Source organism: Haemaphysalis longicornis, unplaced genomic scaffold, assembly GCF_048455015.1.
Source record: "Haemaphysalis longicornis isolate Haplotype H1 unplaced genomic scaffold, Haemaphysalis longicornis Haplotype H1 scaffold_5, whole genome shotgun sequence".
NCBI lineage: Eukaryota > Metazoa > Arthropoda > Arachnida > Ixodida > Ixodidae > Haemaphysalis > Haemaphysalis longicornis.
Genome location: NW_027526385.1, coordinates 159,664,943 through 159,684,408, shown reverse-complemented (window position 1 = coordinate 159,684,408; position 19,466 = coordinate 159,664,943). Strand labels below are relative to the sequence as shown.

Here is a 19,466-nt window from a genome sequence, read left to right as displayed (position 1 = left end):
CAGCTATAAAATTTTGCAGGTATATTCTTTGGGAGCTGTGGACTGCAAATAAAATTAATACAGAAAATAGATTTCTTGGAAAATTTTTGGTCCTCAAAACCAGTGTCCCCCCCCCTTAAAAGACATTTTCATGGCTGGAATTTAGCTGAAAAAGTTGCCAAAGGCTAGTTTTTCCTAACTACACAAAGTTGTATTTCATCTTCACGGCATTCTTAAGCCCAATTTTATCTGCGGCAGTAACCCCAAGTTGCTTACCCATGAAAGCTGCCACACAAGGTGTTATTTTGTGCAAAGAACAACAACCTGATAATGCAACTTCTCACTCCACAGGGTGTGACACCTGCATTCTACAACATTGCTGCCAGAACGACGCATAGTACACGCTTTTACAGTGCACTGGCCCATTTGCTGTAGTGTCTTTAGTTGGCTGTTTGTATTCAACTTCTTGCATAAATTTGTGACTTGCTGGGTAGGCTTGTCACAGTAAGTGTAGGCGGCGCAAACACTGCAAACGAAAGCACTTGACTACAGGTGCGAAAGGGACGATCACCCATGTTGTCAATGAAAACAGAAGTCGCCAAAAGACAAATTCTAGTGGGAGTGCATGCAATACCAAACTGCCGTGAAAGCACCACTTTTCTGCCTTTAGCACTGCTTTCAGTAGCGTTAACAGAATATCGGCGCCATCCTGTTCACTACGCAGGGACTCCATTGTACACAGCAGCTTAATGTACCCTCATATGCCACACCCTGTGAAAATTTTGAGCAGTATCAACAAAGCATTCGCATAAACAAGTCCCAAGATTCAAAAGATGCTAGCACGTTACAAAGATGATCAACGTCGTGATTTCCCTTTTCTTTTTGTAATGTTTATGCACCTCATCTCCACACGCACAAAAAAAGGCAGCAGCAAGTAAAAAAAAGAAGCAATAGAAGCACCCACATACAGTATTTCAGTTACAACACTAAGGATTACTTCACCTCCAGAAAGAAATGAAAAGAACACTGTCATTATCCATGGTAAGAACCTCGGTTCCAAGAACGTGTCTACGTACAAACAGCACAAACAGGCTTCATAAGAAACTGTACCCGGGGAAAACTTTCTGTGGTAATACAGTCAAGGCTACAGAGCCGAACCACGCCGTTTCGCTGCACAGCTGGATGTGGTTTAACAACCATAATTTGCTAGGTGCAACCTAAGCAATAAAACACATACAGTTTTTATTTTTTAGCCTTTGATAGACAATGTCACTAAATTATTAGCGAGAATATGTGAAACAGACAGCATTATGTTTTAGATTTTCTGTCTTTTTTTTTTTTTTTGTACTGCGGTGCTCGCCACTGGCGCTGCATGGATTCTCTTTAGAAAAAAAAAGCATGGCGTCATCGTCGAGCCGGCCCATGACAGCAGCTCCATTTCCGTTTCCCTACTGCAGCTCATGATTTATTTCGGGCATAGGATTTTCAAGAAGCTTGAGGGCCACAAGCTGTTAAAACACAAACGAAGCAAGTTGTCTACAACGTATACGCCTGAGTGAGACTGACGCAACCAGGACTCTCCGTCGTTTCAGCATTTCATTCTGTTAGCCAGCTTGACGATGTAAGCGAGCGTACTGCCGCACAGCTCAAGGCGGATGTTCTGAGTAGTACCCTGAAGTCCCCAAAGTGTAAGACAGCTTTTTTTGGCGACTGGAAGACCGCCTAAGGTTACCAGAAAGTCCAGCGGTACAATAGCTTCACCCTTCAGCGCACTGAACGCGATCCAAACGGGATTTGACTTCGCGCTGTAGTGTGTGCGTGCTGCTCTTTTGGTAAACTGCACCCGCTATATGTAAGTACGCTAAACACAGAAGGATCACTGCCCATTTTGCAGCCCCAGAAGAGTTTACAAATATCAGTGCATGCCTTCAAAACTGCAGCGCTGACAAAATTCCCGTAATTTCTGGACGGTTTAGAGTTGGATGGTATCACCCACGGTGTAATTTATTAAATCGGTCCGAGCGCTTTAGTCAAAAAGTTGTCTTGTGCTTAGAAACAAATGAAGCGTGCAAAGAAGACGCCAATAGTATTCCTGCGTGCTCGGTGATCGTGGTTCACCACACTCAGCCACGGAGCTTATGCAAAGAACCGAACTGTGAAGCAAATACTTATCTGTCATGCTGAAACTGAAACCAGTTTATCGGGAACTAGTTTGGCGCAGTAACATAAAGCAGATAGCTCCCCCCCTCTTCCGAGTAGCTTTCTCTCCAATGCCATAAAAGTTATCCCCAAGTATAGTGCACCTGCATTACATGCAACAGTTCTTCATGCTTTCTGGCTTTAGCTGCTACTGCGAAACACACATCAAGAGGAAAAAGGGTTGAAATATAGTGACTTCGTAGTGTACATAGGTTGACAAATTTGTTGCTCAAATTTGCTTTTATTTGTTTTATTTCACATCTAATTTTCACTAGAATACACTTTCCATAATTCTAAGTCGCTTAATTGGAATTTTCAGTTAAATAGAAGTCATGTGCTGGCCCTGGCAATTTTACACGCTCAATAATTCGAAGTCAAAACCAGTGAATCAGTTAATTGCAAGTTATTCCGAATAAAAAGCATCAAGGCGATCGTCCTTTTTTGCTCATTTTTGTCGCACATGTGTTTGTATGTATCCACCGTTTTCTTTTCGATTGTATTCTTGTTTTTGCATACCTGCATATCAAGTTTGTGTTTTAGGACAAACCAAAAATGTATCATGTTTTAAATCTGTGTTAAGTGTATGTTATGAAAGTGTATGATGAGTTTTCCTCTCGTTGTTTCCGATGACATTTGTGGGGCAGAAACCCCGTCAAGCTACGTTTTTGTGGCTTTTTTGTTTCTGTCCTGGCATTGTTTTTATGAATGTAAAAAGAATGCTGAATAAAGTGAATTGAATTGAATAAAATTCAATGTTTGTAAGCGCAACAACAGGACCGTGTTCTGCACTGATGTCCACGCCATCACAACTGAGGCAGTGCAGAGTTGATCAAGAGGCAGGCCAGTTGAGACACGCGCCAGCGCATGCATCTCCCTGTTTTGAAGTTCTCAGCTTTTTCTTTTTTTCCCTTCGCATAGCGCCACGTGAACCATTTGTGCAGTGGACGCTTCAGGTTTCTATTTTGAAGATAAGTTGCAACTACCATGGCCCTCCGTGCCACACAGTCAACTTGGGGACAAAAGTCGAAATTCTCAATGGAATCAAGAGGGGAGACGTGTTGCGGACTAATAACGATGCTGCTATTGCGCCTTTTGTTTAATTCAAAGTTCAGTTAAATCAAAGTTTTTCGCAGACCCTATGGACTTCGTATTAACAGGAGTCGACTGTATATATTGTGAAGCTTTTTCTTCGTTCTTTGCTTATTTACTTGTTGTCTACTTTTTTTCCTTTGTTTTTCATAGAAGTGATAAGTGTGCTCTAGAATGCGACCAACTAATGTGCAGTTCCCTCAAGCTCTTTTGCCGTTGCTTCATGCACTGTCAATAACAACGTTACCATTAACAGTAAACAAATGGAATAAATGCCACCCAGAACAAAGCAATCGGCTGACCTGCCAGGAAGTGACGGGCGCCGGCACTTGCACGACCGGTCGGGTGGCTGTGGCTGCGTCTCGCGCCCTCTGCTCCTGGCTCTTTGGCTTGGCTTTGCGCTTGGGCATCGGCTTGATCAGCAGCACGGGAAGCTCTGTGCCGCTGCCTCCGGCCGGGGCCCCTGGTGGAACAGGACGGGAGAAGGCAGCGTAAGAGTTGCAGCCGTGCCAGCGAGAACCGCCCTTCTCAGCCTAGTTTTTACCCAGGGAATCTAACTGAGGTGATTCCCATTGAACTGCCTGATTTTTCATGTTTTGTCCTGGAACAAAACATGAAAACGTTGTTGTTTAGGATGCTGCTGACATTAGCTTTGTCACTCAATGGGACACTTAATGTTCTTGCATTAAAAGTAGGAGTGTGCGAATGCCGAATGGTAACTTTAAATTTGAATATCGAATCGAGTACGGAAAAAACTCCGAATATCGAATCGAATATTGGATATCAATTTTTTTTACAGGCCTCGATTTTTCATAGGTCTTTGTGCAAAAGCAGAAGCTACATCGTCGCATGTTCAGGAGGCATGACGTTCTTCTTCGACCCAGAGAATGCACTTTTCAACTCGCATCGGCGGTACTCCAGGAATCCGGAATGGGCACGATGCACAGTAAAAAAAACTTGCTTTGCAGCTGCAGTAGTGCAATTATACGCAACGGCTATACAGCCCCTCACAACTCAGAAGTGAACACTTTGCAGGCATGAACAATGGGATGCGAAAACACGGCACAACCACAATCATGGACCACGATGAGGCACTTTCTTGGAAGCACATGAACAGCGTGAAGCGTGAATAATACATAGCGGAAAAAAAGCTCGCAGTACAGTCGCTGTGAACAAGCCTGCGCTATCCACTGTGGTCTAAAAAACAAGTAAACACGCAGTAACCCTACACGAACTGCATTAAAAGCAGCCACGACCGCTTTTGATTCTAAACTAACGGAAGTGCTGTCGAAACGGCGGCGGTCTTTACCGGAAGCTGCCCTAACATGCAAACATATGGTCGCAGAATTCAAAATGGCGGCCAGATTCGATGGCGACGGCTTGAAAAAAAGATCTTATCGACACAATCGCACATTACGCCGTGAAGCGGGGTAACATTTATGGCCTCTGCAAGGCGCACTCGTCGAAAGCGCGATTTGGATGAAACTTGCCGAGCAGACAGTGAAGCAGCAGTGCGTTAGGGTGCGCCGACATCTCTCGCTTTCGCAAAGCCAGGGAACCTTTGGAAACTGGAATAGTAGATATTCGCGAATCGAATTATTCGCGGGGGTACTATTCGGTTCGCATTAGAGTATTCACACACCCCTAATTAAAAGTGAAGTCTTCTGGAGAGCCCACAGCCCATCTTATATAGAAAGTTACCCTTTAGGTAAAGATTCCTGTGAACTCCGAACTCCTTTAGGTGAAGATGCCTCTAGATTCCTCTGAATTTGTTGCTATGGTTATGATGGTGGCTATGATGATGATGATCGGGTTGCCATCATGTACGCACAGTCAAACTCCCTAAAGACTTTTGGGCGAGTCGGTACTCCATCGCAGTCCTGTAAAGCGCAAAACTTTAGACGAAGGACAGAGAATGTTGACGGAAACGAGCACTTGCCATCCTCCTTTGTCTGGATTGTGGGTTTTACATGTCTTCAGGCCATATTCTTGCCTAGAACTCAGCATACGTCTCACTCGACCTCGCACTCAAGTGTTTTTTGCATCTCCCCTAGATATGCTTTTGTCAGACACAGTACATGCCTGCCAGGTTCCCCCGAGATGGCATTAGGGAAATCTGACTGGGGGGGGGGGGATCGAAAAATTAGTAGCAGCAGAGTGGAATAATTTACACGCATTTTCAATTTAGTTACACCAGTGTGGGATCTGAACTGCTTCGTTCAAACAACTAATGAAGTGTGCATCCCTGGTCAAGTGCTAAATCTTTGGTGGGGCTGATGCCACCTTTTTCAGGAAGTCCTGGTAATACCATAGAGCGTAACAATGTTCCCACCTGTGACTCCTTGCCAAAAGAACGTGACTGAGGGTTGTGTTAGACAGGATAATGATGAAAAAAACTTCATCACGCAGAATGGAAGGTGTTTCTGCAGCTCGCCGGTAGGATGGGTGCTCGAAACTGGGTGCAATTTTTCTTTACTACTCTGAACTGCCTCTCACCTTTAGCGCTTCTGTGGTACTAAGCAGTTTAACTTGTGCGCATGGCCGACTACACTTTTTCACCTCTTCACTGATAACGATGTCAATTGCTGTAGGATTGTCTTAGACTGTCGGGTAGCTTCGGCACAGTGAGGAGACCAGACTGGGAGAAAGGTTTGACCTGACACGGGTGTGCATTTGGGAGGTTTTCGTTTCGGCCGTACAGGCGTGCAAAACAATCAAAATTCGAGAGTCTCCCAGACGATTTGGGAAACCTGGCCGGTATGCACAATATCTCTGGCCACAAGACAGCCATCCTTTTCTGATGGAGGCAAAAAGCGAAAACGCCCGTTTGGAAAGACTTCAACACACATTAAACACCACCGGGTGGTCAGAATTAATCCGTAGGAGCCCTCCACTACAGTGCGCACCATGGCGCCGATGTAGTTTCGGCCCGTTAAGCCCTACAATCAATCAATCAATCAGACAGTAGTTTTGCGCACCTGTGGGCATGCTGCCACCCCCGTTGGAAGATGAAGATGTCCCTGACGCCGACCCATTGCCGTTGCTCATGTTGGCCTTGGCGTCGGCCAGGGCCTGCTGCCGCAGCTCGGTCATGCGCTCCTCGAACTTGAGCCGCATGTACCGGCGGTCCTTGGCGAGCCGCACATTGGCCGACCGCTGGACGTGCGCCTGGATCAGGGGCAGGGGCAGCTCGAACAGGGACTGCATGTCCCGCTGCACGCTGTGCGGGCCCCGCTCGGCCACATAGCGCACCACCACCTCCTCGGCCAGCGACTCGGACAGCAGCGCCCGGCCATTGCTCAGCAGGATGCCCTTGGACGGGCGGCCCAGCTGCTCCTGCAGGTCCACCAGGTCTGCAGCCGGGGGGCAACGTTATTGACATCAACATCAAGGCAGCCTGTCGACACTCAATTCCAACCACAATTACTCAGAATCATGCAACTTGATCTGAGGCTCCAAATCACCTCACTCCTCCACCCAGGTCTCTCTCTTCTCCAATGTTCCATTTCGTTATTGGTACCACCAACATCATCATCATCAGCCCGATTGTGTCCATTGCAAGATGAAGGCCTCTCCCAAAAATTTCCAGCTACTTGTGAGTTTGCCAAATCCATTCCTTGCCCCCAAGTCTTTTAAAGTTCATAGCTCTTTTGAGTACCTGGTCTTCCCCTACATCAATTACAACCCGTTGGTAGCCATTCCATTTAACGGATGGTCTACCTATTGTCGATATTCCTTCTGTTAGTTCCGTTGTTCATTCCTTGTTGCTCCCCTGTTCCACATGCCTGATGCAACTCCATTTTTCATGCTACTTGGCCCCTTTATGGTCTTTCGGCATTTGTTAGACCGTTTACTGGTGTTGCAGCATCAACTTCTCAACTGGTGAGAATGGACTGAGTAGAAAGGTTGTGGAAGAGAGTAGTGGAAGAGATGAAGGATGAGAAGGAGGTAGTGGTTTACCCACACAAATGTGTCCCACAACAGGAAGAACATGCTTGTGGAATTGCATCAACCGTTGTGGGGGACGGTTTCTGATTGCATTTTTTCATATATAATACAAGCTAGGCTGGCTCCTACCCAAATTCATTTCCCCTAACTGTGAGACTTGCACGGAAGCTAATGACTATTAAATGGACTAGTGTGCAACACTTTTTCAGTTCTTTTTTTTTTTTTTTGAAATCTGGGACGCTTGCAGAAAGCCGACCAACACAACCAGTACTTAGATTATGGGGTCGCGAAGTACCCCAGCCAAAAATTATAGCTGTATGCCCATCAGACAACTTGGAAACTCGCTCAAAAGATTTTGCCCCCTTTCCCGGTCCTGACGTTCTTTGAACATTTGAATTACGCCATTACAGCTTTCTTCAGTTGGAGCAATGAACACATTCAATAGCAACTTTAGAAAGAAAGCCAAAAAGGCAAAGCACAAATGGAAGGCATATCTGCATCTAATCACACAGTGCCGCCCTATGCTGTTGATAACTCTACCTTTCACAGTGCTTCCGGACGCAAAGGAAACAGTGAGAGCGTTTATCGCAAGTGTTGTAGAGCCCTTTTAACGATTAATGTTGCCCAGCAGTATGTATCAGTCAGGGTAAAGGATTCCCTTGTATAGATTGCCAGTAATGTAATGCCATAAAAGGTGATGTGGATAAACAAATAAATAAGTGAATAAAATGGAAAGGTTTCACTAATCAAAGAAATGGAGGCAGTTTTGTCCTCTCAGAACACTTATTTACATTCTAAGTATGTTGGGACCGCTTTCTAACCCGTCCCTTCCAAAGCGGAATCGAGCCTGAAATTTCCTTCACTATTTCTTTGCTTACTGTAGACAAACACAAAGTTTGTGAACTGAGGCTGTGCCTCCAGCTACTGTGATGCTTTGTAGGCAAGATATGGTGCTACCAGGCCACAACTGAAATAAATTAGTTCCTATGTTTTGAAAAGCATATACTAAAGCTGAGAGCTTTTCTTTCAGAAGTCTCCACAGGGAAAAAAAAAGCATGTACTTTGAAAATTTCTGCCAGATATGGTGCAGGCAGATTTCTTGTAATCTCACAAGCAGTGGGTGGCGTCCCTGCTATCCTACTCACTTTATCTCATGAGCCTAGAGATTGCATAGGAAACATTGCTCATGCATTGATGAATCACTGGGACCTTCCCAGTGAGTTCTCATGGCATCCAGTTTAAACTGCCGGGGCAGTGAATAGAAAAAAATTTAACCAGTGGCAGATATCATTGAAGACAGGGGTGGCCTCTAGAAAAAGTGTCAGCCTTACAACTTGGCACAAAATTAATGTCAAAAGTGTTAGTTTCACATCCAGTAGCCTCCAAATGAGAAAATAAGCCTGTGATCCTACGCGCACATTCTTGCCTTCTAACAACCGTACCACGAGGAGTCGCACAATTTTGTTAGCTTGGGATGTCGTTCGCACCACAGCAAAGATGTATGTATTCATAACACAAGTTCATGATGTGCAACGGTCAACCAAGACAAGATTTCACGCCTATCTCCAAGTCAGAGTTTCCCACAATACACCTACTTTACTCAATGGGCTGCAAGAGGAAAACGTTTATAAATGAGGAAGAAAACGGAAACAGCAGTTGCATCACTTTGTTCCTAATACAACTGACACACCAAGCTTTGCTAGCACATTCACGGCATCATTTGCCATGACACAAGAGGATATGGAGCCAAATTTATAAAGCGAACGCTTTCTTAGTGTGATCTCATTCCGTCAAAAAACTAATGCATTTCCTAATAGACCCGTTGGTCGACGGGAAAGCTCTGAAAAAATCTCTAGACACACAGCGCGTGCGCAAAAGAGGGCTTCCATTGTGTCAAAACTGTTACTAGAAAATCGCAAAAAAGGAGCACTTCTCGATAAGACGATACACGCATCGATCCACGAAGAATGAGTACAATGTGTACCTTTATCTCATAAACCATCTATTGGTATACGTTTAGATCGTTCATAGATGCATTTGCTTAGTGCGCGAAAAATCATCGAAAATGGGCTCGTTCTGCGTTTGCGATTTGGGTTTTTGAAGGTTTGACGATCAATTGAACGCACTTTAAGCGAAGGCTTTGATGCACTTTTGGCGACAGTTTTCATCCACTTTTGACGCAGTTTTGCATGTGAGAAAGCTTTCAAATACTTCTCTCAACTTTCTTTGGGAAGGGTTGGTAATTTTTTTAACGTCAGATTTGCATCAACACAATCGGAAGCTATTTTGGAGAGGTCGTAATCAACAGTCACTGATAGTCTTCGTCGAATGCAAGCAGAGCCTGTTGAGGGTGTTAGACAATCTGCATTGAGAGTGAGCAGTGTCATTCGCACCACGGGCACGCAACAACCGTTTTTTCAGTTTAATAGAAGTCATTTGTGAGTTTCTAATCAACATCCTGGCGAATCAGCCAAAGAAATGTGAAGGAATACATCTTTAGTGCAACCGCAAATCTCGTTTGCTGCACCTGCTCAGAGCAGCTTTTTCTTTTCCTGTTTACAAAGTAAAAGTGAATTTGCCGAGCGAATTTAGTTTGAAGAAACCTTTGTAATAAGCAAAATTCTATCAAATTCTCCACCATCCCGACGTTAGGATAATTGCAAATAAATTTCAGTTGTTCACTCGAACCATTCAACTTTCCACATCGAAAATTTACGTCCTACGAACAGTTTCTGCGACACAACTGCATGTCGTAATCATTATTTTTTTTTAGCATATCCCAATTACAATCATCATTTTTGGATGACGAGGGGTGTGGTAAGTCCTGCAAGCTACCGAATTTATTCTGGGCGACGATACATCTTAGCAAAACACAAAGTAAATCGAGCAAGAATTCAACAGAAACCAAGGGCTACACTTTTGTTAAACGCCTACACTTTACACCAATAGTTTTTTTTTTTTTTTTTTCCACGTCAAGAACGCACGCAGGTAATTGCGGTCGTATTTGCGGTACTCGACCCACCAAACTGCGATTAACAAAAGTGATGATACCATAAAGGTTCTTTGGGGCTTAGCTGCAAAGTACTTAACTCTGACGCTGCTGAAACGGGGCGAGTAAGGGGTCAATTATCTTTTAAGATCACAGCCCTAGCAGACGGCTTGCGCGATCGAGCGTGTGGCGCACGCATTTCGCTCTTGCTGACGGCGGTAGTTGTATATAAAGCCCCCCGCTATCGTGAGGAAGTACTTCAGTGATATGTTACTGCGCGCAATCTGTCACGATTAAGGTTGCCCTCAAAACATTTAATGCGCGAAATCAACAATACTGTGGCCGCAGCACGCACTAAATAGCAGACGCTACAGCGAGTCTCCCGTGATCAAGGTATTAGGTTTAGCGCCGCGCCGGCACCAAAGCACACACTCACCGACAAACTCTCGCCCGTGCGTTCTCCAGTATTTGCGGGCTTTCTCGCTGACCGCGAGGAGGCTGGACACTTTTCCACTCTCGAGCTTTTCCTCCATGAGCAAAAGAATCTCATCGTAAATGTCCTCGGCGATCGGAGGCTTGCAGCGGTCGCGAAAACGCGCCACTCGGTGCGTCACAACGGCGTCCACAATCTGCGCCATTTGGCGGTAGTTTCTCTGCTTTTTGCTTGGCCGCAGGCTGTAACTTGACATTTGCGACACTTTACGGCATGCTGAAATGGGGGCACAGTCCTCCAAAGAACATATTTGACTCTGCGTGAAATGGCGATAGGTTTAAGGACACTGCACTGACGCCGACACTGGAACATGTTTCCTTATTTGGCCGCACCTGAGCTCGGAGCGCTACGCAACGCACTTCTTCGGATACGTTTCTCGCTGCCTCATTCCCTACATGGAGTTTAATTGGAGTTAATTACGCTTCATACATAGAAAAACGAATACGGGGACGTTTTATGCGCAGTAGTTATCGTTTTTGCAATGTACCAACTAGCCCAAGTTTGTGTTCTTCATACATTCTATACAATAATTGTATGAAACTCTATGCTGCACTCATTCAGGTGGTGCAGCACTCGATATTATTGCACAAAAAAACAAGAAAAACCCTTATAGTTTGCCCGAAAGATAAAACAGGTACTAATGAAAAACTAAAGTCATATTCAGGCACTCTCAGCAATGTACTCGCGACCAAGCTTACTTCCGTCAATAGCGTTGCAAGCAGACTCAAATTTTAAGGGCAAAGGCTGCTGCACCCCGGGGATCCTTTCCCCCGGGGTGCTCCAGCCTCGCCCGATCGCGGCTGGCTGGAGCGCCCCACGGAAGTGACGTCACCTGTTTTTTGTTATTATTTCTTGGATTTGGTCGTCGTTGTTGATCGCCGAAACTACAGGTTTTTCCGCTCAGTTTAATCCAATCGCCATACAATTTAATCCAAGCGCCAGTCAATTTAATCCAAGTGCCATCTAATTTAATCCAAACGCCATCTAATTTAATCCCGGTGCCAGTGAATTTAATCCAGCTGCCAACCAATTTAATCCAAGCGCCAACCAATTTAATCCAGCTTTTGGAAGGTTGTTCAGGGGTGTCTTGTGCGGCATTAAGCGAGCGTTGCGGGCTTTGATGCGCGTGGTGTGATGAAAACGTGGTGTTCCTTGATGTCTTACGTGCGAAATATGATATGCGCGTAGCCTAATGGACATTTACTAACATCCGCAGATCAGGAGAGTGGTCTCGTTTGATCCGTAGGTGGCGTGGTGTGATCGTCTGCGAGATCGTCAGAAGTGTCGTCTGCTCGCGTATTGTTACCCCAGCAGATTTGCCAGCGTATTTTTACGCGAGCAGACGACACTTCTGTCGCCCGCAGGCGATATTTCTGACGATCTCGCAGACGATATTATAATTCGTAAATATTGCTTAACACTGCATAAAAAGCATTAATGAATTTTTACCAACGAAAAGTCTTAAAGCATTGTTACGCAATTAAGGAGCAGACGATAATTCTGACGCGAGTTACACTACGCTGGCAAGTCGGGTGGCGTAACAATTTTGGAACAGACGATATGTCTAAGAAACTCGCACACGATCACCACACGCCACCGACGGAGTAAAAAGACCGCTGTCCTGGCCTGCGGGTGTTAGAAAATGTCCCGAGGAAGACCGAAGAAAGCGCCGGGTGAAGGAAAGAAGAAGTACAACTCCGTTTCAAATGCCGACAGAGCCCGAATAGTTGAGGTTTATCGGTGCGGTGGCGACTTAAAACTCCTCGCTGAGACGCTTGGCATAAACGTCAAGACGGCTAGATCCATTGCAGCAATAGACCGCAGCACCACAACAAAACGTGGCGGTTCGTCAAAGAAGTTCGACGTGACCTTCGTACACGCGTTGACCGAGATTGTTGACAATAACCCATCTTTCACGCTTTCTCAGATTCGGTCTGCCCTCGCCGAAACCATGCCAGACCTTGAGAGTAGTTTCTCCAGCATCGACCGGTTGTTAGATGGCCACGGCTATTCCCTGAAGTTGGTCACGCTCAGACCGGTAGAGAGACACAGCCCGGAAGTCAAGGCGAAGCGCCGGGAGTACGCAGAATGGCTGCAAAACGATGGCACGACGGTGTCACGCTACTACATTGATGAGACCAATTCTAATGTGTGGTGTGCGCGGAGTTTTGCAAGAGCGAAGAGAGGTGCTCCGGCTGTAAAACTTGTGACGGGCACCAGAGGGGCAAATGTAAACATCCTGCTCTGTATGTCGGCCAACGGCATCGTCCACTGGAGTATCGCCGACAAGGTACACTGGGCAGGCTTCAACGAATTCCTTGAAGAAGCGTCGCAGCAAGCACATGAACAGGACCCCGACGGCGAGGCGGTCTTTATTTTTGACAATGCTCCAGCCCATCGACGGGCGGAAGTGGCGGCTTTGGCCGTGAGCCAACACACGATCCAAAGACTGCCGCCCTACAGCCCTTTCTTCAATCCAACTGAAGAGGTGTTTTCGAAGTTCAAGTTCAATGTCAAGGCCTACCTAGAAGAACATCGACAGGCGCTCCTGAACGCGCCAGCAGGTGTGACAAAAAAACAACACCGGCGCTCCATGCTTGTCAACGCTGGGAAAGAGGCCATTGAGAACATCAGTCGCATTGAATGTGCAGCGTATGACAGACACAACTTTTCGTTTGTTTGCGCTGCCATTAACATGGAGAATATGTAACCACATTCAGTATGATCGCTACATATTACACCTCGAGATATCGCGAGGTGTCGTAAGACTGTTCAATTGTTCCTTGTGTGCTGTAATGTGAAAGACCCACTAAATAAATTATTTCACATGGTCGAGTCATATAGCCGTTATGACCACATGCAATGTTATAAGATGTGCGGATCGTGTGTCATGAAAACGAGTAAATCAAAGGGGCTTATTTCATATCCATGTTTTCATTTCATTTCATATTTCATCCATTATTTCATTTCATAGCTATAACCGGGTAACGGCAGAATCGGGGGGGGGGGGGTAAAAGTGATGAGATGTCTAAGTGATTATTTACCACTCTCAAGTCTGACTGCAACTACAGGTTTTCCGGCTCAGGTTAATTGAAATGTCCATAGAATATTTATTTCAAGCGCCAACAACTTTAATTCCTTCGCAAACAAAATCAATTCAGGTACAACAAGAATGTTCAGGAGAGTTTTGGGCGAAATTGGGCACAGCTTTGCGGACTTCGTTGCAAGTGGTGTCGTGAGAACGTGGGGTTTGTTAATCAATTATGGGCAAAATGTCTTATGCGAACAGCTAAATATACGTTTACCAACACGCGCAGGCCGTTGCTGTGAGCTGATCGTCTGCAACAGTGCCGTCGATAACACACGTCAGAAGTACCGTCTCATCTTCGCGTAACAATGCCTTCCCAACTTCCTTTGATAAATACACATTACATAAATGTCCTTTGCATTTTGATTTACAATAATTCAATGCTTTTATGCAGTGTTAAGCTATATTTACGAATTATAATATCGTCTGCGAGATCGTCAGAAATATCGCCTGCTGGCGACAGAAGTGTCGTCTGCTCACGTAAAAATGCGCTGGCAAATCTGCTGGGGTAACAATACGCGAGCAGAGGACACTTCTGACGATCTCGCAGACGATCACCACACGACATTTACGGATCAAACGAGACCGCTCTTCTGATCTGCGGATGTTAATTAATGTCCATTAAGAACCCCCCGTTTTCATACCACCACGCTCATCAAAGCCCGCAAAGCTCGCCTAATTCCTCACAAAACACCCCTGAACAACCTTCCAACAGCTGGATTAAATTGGTTGGCGTTTGGATTAAATTGGTTGGCACTTGGATTAAATTCGCTGGCACTTGGATTAAATTAGATGGCGTTTGGATTAAATTAGAAGGCACTTGGATTAAATTCGCTGGCGCTTGGATTAAATTGTATGGCGATTGGATTAAATTGAGTGGGAAAACCTGTAGTACGAAGTACCATACCGGCCGTGCAAAGTGGCCGTGCCGGCACGCATGTTTAGGTCGGCTGTGCTTTTCATTGTTGACGATGAAAAGCACGCGCTTTTTGTACGCGCCGTAAGCGCAGGCTGATAACTCTCCTCCTTGGTACATCGGCTGTCGTTCGGTGTTGTATTATCTACGGCGCACCTGCGGGCAAGGCAAAACCACTCTGAGTGGAGGATTCGGAGGATATTGTGTTGCATGTTTAAATTCGCCGGCTTTTGTAACCGCACTTCTTTCTTTCTTTTTATTTTGGAAGGTGTATGCGCGCCCCATCTGACGCCATCAGGTTTGATCTGCTGTGGCTCAATAGGGAAGAATGGGTCTACATGTGTCCTCAAACGTGGGCACTGGCTGAAGACTCTGCCGGCAAAGGTCTAAATAGTGTTGCACGAAGGCTGCTTGCGCTCCCATTTAGATTATAGAATCTGTGGCTTTTGTGGGGAGAATAGGCCGAAGGAATGCCTTTGAAGGCCCTCATTTGACAAGAGTTCTCTTGGGTGTAGATTACTGGTGCCCAGTGCACTTGATCTTCCACTCTGGTGCACTCTAGTACGCGCCGCGGAACACCAGCGTTTTTGCGCAGCAGCCTGAAATGTTTTGAAACCTCACCATACTTTCTGTGCATAAAAAGACCAGCAGGTGCCTTATTTTGGGGAGTGAAATCAGCACAGCCGGGACAAAAGAGGCCTGAATTATATTGGATGTGACAAAAAGATGTTTGGAGTAAACGCGTGTTAATATGCCTCTTTTCGTCGTGCCTACAACTCTGTATATTTGGTCATGTTGTACCAACTTTTCCGAGCTTCCAAAGTTACAAGGTACACGTACTGATCACAAAGTGTAAAAAAATTTGGCTTCTGGCACAAGCACAACTTTGCCACCCTTGTTAGTGATGGCCTGGAAAGAATCACGCCGAAGCAGGAAGCACCGACCAATCCAGGAGATACACTGTACTTCATTTCACCAACTTCACACACCGTTGTGCTGGTAACTAATAAACAGCGAGAGCACAGCGCTGTACCACACGCTGGTAAGGGCAGCAAATGTAGCGCCAACAATAGTCTCCCACATAAACTGTGCCCACAGCTCCTGTCAACACCAAATTGATAAAAGCGTTGTTGCACATAATTTGTATACACAAACGTCATGTAAGTAGTGCGCATGTTGCTTCTGGTCATAGCAGCAGCTGTCCAACAGCCTACCACTGCAAGTGATGAAGAACCGGCCAACCATGTGACGTTTGTTGTCCAAAAAGAAAGAAGCATACATGCCTTCGTTTTCTGACAAGCAGCTCTGGATGCTCATCACGAATTTGTTCCCCCGCAGACTGGATGCTCTGGATGCTCATCACGCTGAAGTTACCCCGCAGTCAGAGCTGCGTGCGCATCCGTTTACGCGTATACGTGCTGCCACGTGCACCTGCAGCTGGCAGCACGTGGCAGCAAGGTTCCATTCTACCAAGGTGCCGGTTTAGCGCCGTAGTGATAGGATTTGGCTGCTGCTCTGGCGAAATGAGTTCAAGTACACCAGTGCCACCCGCCGACGCCACGTATATGTACGGTCAGTTTTCGCGTTTGATATTACACCTTCGTCTTAAAAACTGGCGAAACTTGCACTAAGTGACGCAAGGCGAGCTGGAGGATTTCTTTTTAGATCCTCCTGAAGCCCTGAAGGACACACCACCACGTATTGCGAAATTTGTTTATGTACGTGTTCTGTCGTCGCTTCTCACTGTGGCAGTAGTAGTCATCGTCATATCCATTTTCCGCATGCATGACTGGCTGACCCGGATTGCTTTGTCCGCAGGCTTTCCCATTCCTCCTAAAGTGAAATGCGTCGGCACGCGGTAGAACCGGCTTCGCGAGCTGGGCGTCTGCGAGGTGTCTTGTACTCATCCTTGTGGCGCAGATGTACGTGACTGTTTCCCTGGTATTTTCCCCAGCACCACGGGCAAGCCAGGTTGATGCCGCACGCTCATCGCAAAACGCGTGCACACGTGCGCGGTAAACGGCGGGAGTAACTATGGCATGATGTTTTCTGATGACGCCGCACACATTACGGCCAGCAACGTATGGCGGCTGGTCGTAATTATTATTCATTTTATAATGGGCACAATAGCAGTATTGTCGTAAAAAAGAACTGCAGCTAAATTATAAATCCTAATTGTTGTATACATGTTGCAAGAAAATCGGAAATGTAATAGTTATATCCCTTCGCTCACCAGCTGTACAAGTTGTACCTGCCCCATATGAGCCTTCAAATGCTGATTAGTCTCATGGCCAACACATGAGCCATACATGCCCAACTGTTCCCAAAAGGACTAAGCAAACACACAACCTCCAAGAAAGCACATCCGGCATTGGGAAGAAACATTTAAAATCGGCTCACTTTATTTGACCAACAACCAGTACATTTTGCTTCTATAGCCCACAAGACCATCGCCAGTACTGCATTATGGCTGAAGAACTTTTCTGCAGTTGGCTTTGGCAACAAGCAGAATGCACCATTATGAACTGAAAACACATATGACAAACCACAGCTTTTACCAGCCCATTGGTTGCACTGGGTGTCAAGAGATAAAAGGGAAGAACCAGCAAAAATGCTTTAATGTATGCACAATGATCAAACATTAATTCAGAGTGTAGAAAAACATCCCTTCCAGCATGTTCGGCTGATCAACCCATTTGTGACAGCCTTATCGAAGTGAAGGCAAGAACGAGTCCGTGGCAGGATTTCGATGTGGGCTTTAAGAACTGTAGTCTGTCTGCAGTCGTAATTAATATTGTGCGCCAAACACCCTAGTACACTGAGTGCAGTGAACTTCAGCAATGAAAGTAGTCATAAGAAATTTTTATCGTATGGTGACTGTTGCGAATCCTAGTAAACCGTTACAAGCACCTGGCATGCTGGCAAGAGAGAGGTAGAGATAGTAAAAGATTTTTGAAAGGAGAAGAGGCCAGCCTGAGAAATTGAACTTGGGCCTGCTACTTAAATCCCACTGGGGCAAGGAAGGTACTGAATACTGAGGGTATGAGAAATGACAGTGAAATCAACCAATGAACTTTGTACACTTAAAGCATGTACGGGGCGCAGAAAGAGACTAATCACTGCATAATTCGCATAACTTATTTACCGAGCATAAAAAATAGTTCCGCAGTTTGTGAAATTTCACCACATAGACCCAAGAGTCCTGACAGGACAAGCAGCGATTTGACAGCTCGATCTTGCTTCTTCGTGTCAGCCCACGTGCCAAAAATCTTTCGTTCAGACAGAGGGTAAGCATTCAAGCGTAGTAAGGCTGCTTCAAGGTCTTTTCACCCACTAGTATACCTTGGTCAAAAACTATGCCAATGATCAATTGTCTCTGTACAGCCTTACACAGAAGGTAGTCTGGGCTGTCCTCGCGTCCGATTGTGTGCAGATACTTTCAGGTCAATGCTACTTTAAGCCGCAGCCTGTGTAACAAGGTTTCATTGACTTCTGTGAAGTTGAGGGGCATGAGCGAGCCAGAACCTTTGCTCGGGATCAGTCCTGGGGAGCTGTTCCTGTCAATTCTGTGGGTCAGACCAATGCAAGGCAGCAGCTTGTGCACGGGCTCTGTAGAGTATTGCGTTGCTATCTTGTCTTATGATGTGTGTAGCCAAAACAGTGTATATCCTTTAGCCGGCACAAGGCAGCATTCCCTTCACAGAAAATTAGTTCTATAATTGTAATTACACTAGCTAGTTTCTAATAATTTTTTTTAAACAAAGAGCACGACTACAAAGTGTAACAAAGGGAAGGGACAACAACGACTTCGAGCTGGTGCCTTGTTTGAAACGTATGACCCATATAAATACCATGCACTTTATAACATCAACATAGCAAATACAGCACGACGCCATGCTGCAACTTTTCTGCTACGACCCCCATGAGCACTGCCAGCTTTCATGTCCGCAACAACCTCGTTAAACTCGGTTTCCCCTTGAGAACATGATTTTAGTGCTAAAGATGACAGACACACTTTAGTGGTGCTTGCATCTATCAATCAAACACCAGCAAACGTCAGTTAATTTGAAATGATACGGGGTAAACTTGGAAGCTGGCACAACTTGGTGGGATGGGAGTGGCAACAAAAATCTGTGCACAATACAGCCCTGTTGTGGCATTTTTCAGCACGGCGACAGTTGTCACACCGCCCTTGTTAACCTATATTCGAATCTCCTGATACCATGGAGAGACTTGTTGCATTGGTGGCACACTGGAATTACCACTGTGTTGAACCATGGAGCCTGCCAGTTGCCATTCTGCCGATGGAAATTTTTTCTGGCGACTGCTGCACTGCCCTGCAGTGCTTCATGAATTATTTCCTGTTGGCACAGCCACTCCATTCCACGCAGACAAACAAAATGTGCACAGGCCGCATGCAACAGGCATGTGTTTGTGTTATTGCGTGGGAAGCAGGTTTGCCAACGGGTACCAGTCGGCTGCGCAGTAGCACCGAATGTATGCTTAGATGCAGATATACCTAGCGGGTCCACCTTGGTTCATTCCACGGAGGCAAAAGCAACGCTTTCTCATGTTTCTCTGATGGTGCTTTTCAATGGCCTCAACTATGCATTGCATTAAACAACGAGACAGAGAAATATTTTATGGATTTGCGAGCAGAAGGATGTTAGGGCTTCCACCCCGTGAGAGCCGTTCTTGGTCCAAATGCACTGAAATCCACAAGCGCCGTCAAAGTAGCCCACCCCGGACTTCACCATCGCTACAG

The 19,466-nt window shown here is 45.8% G+C and overlaps 1 protein-coding gene across 1 annotated transcript in view; it reads right to left on the bottom strand.

The window, feature by feature from the left end:
* Positions 1–11,008, bottom strand: part of LOC144138798 (uncharacterized) — a gene marked incomplete at its 3' end in the record, with an annotated part of 34,379 nt that extends 23,371 nt beyond the window's left edge. Inside the window, 3 exon segments of the mRNA XM_077671268.1 lie at positions 3,570–3,730; positions 6,246–6,620; positions 10,641–11,008. Of these exon segments, the coding sequence (XP_077527394.1) occupies positions 3,570–3,730; positions 6,246–6,620; positions 10,641–10,893 (789 nt within the window).
* Positions 11,009–19,466: the final 8,458 nt, after the last annotated feature.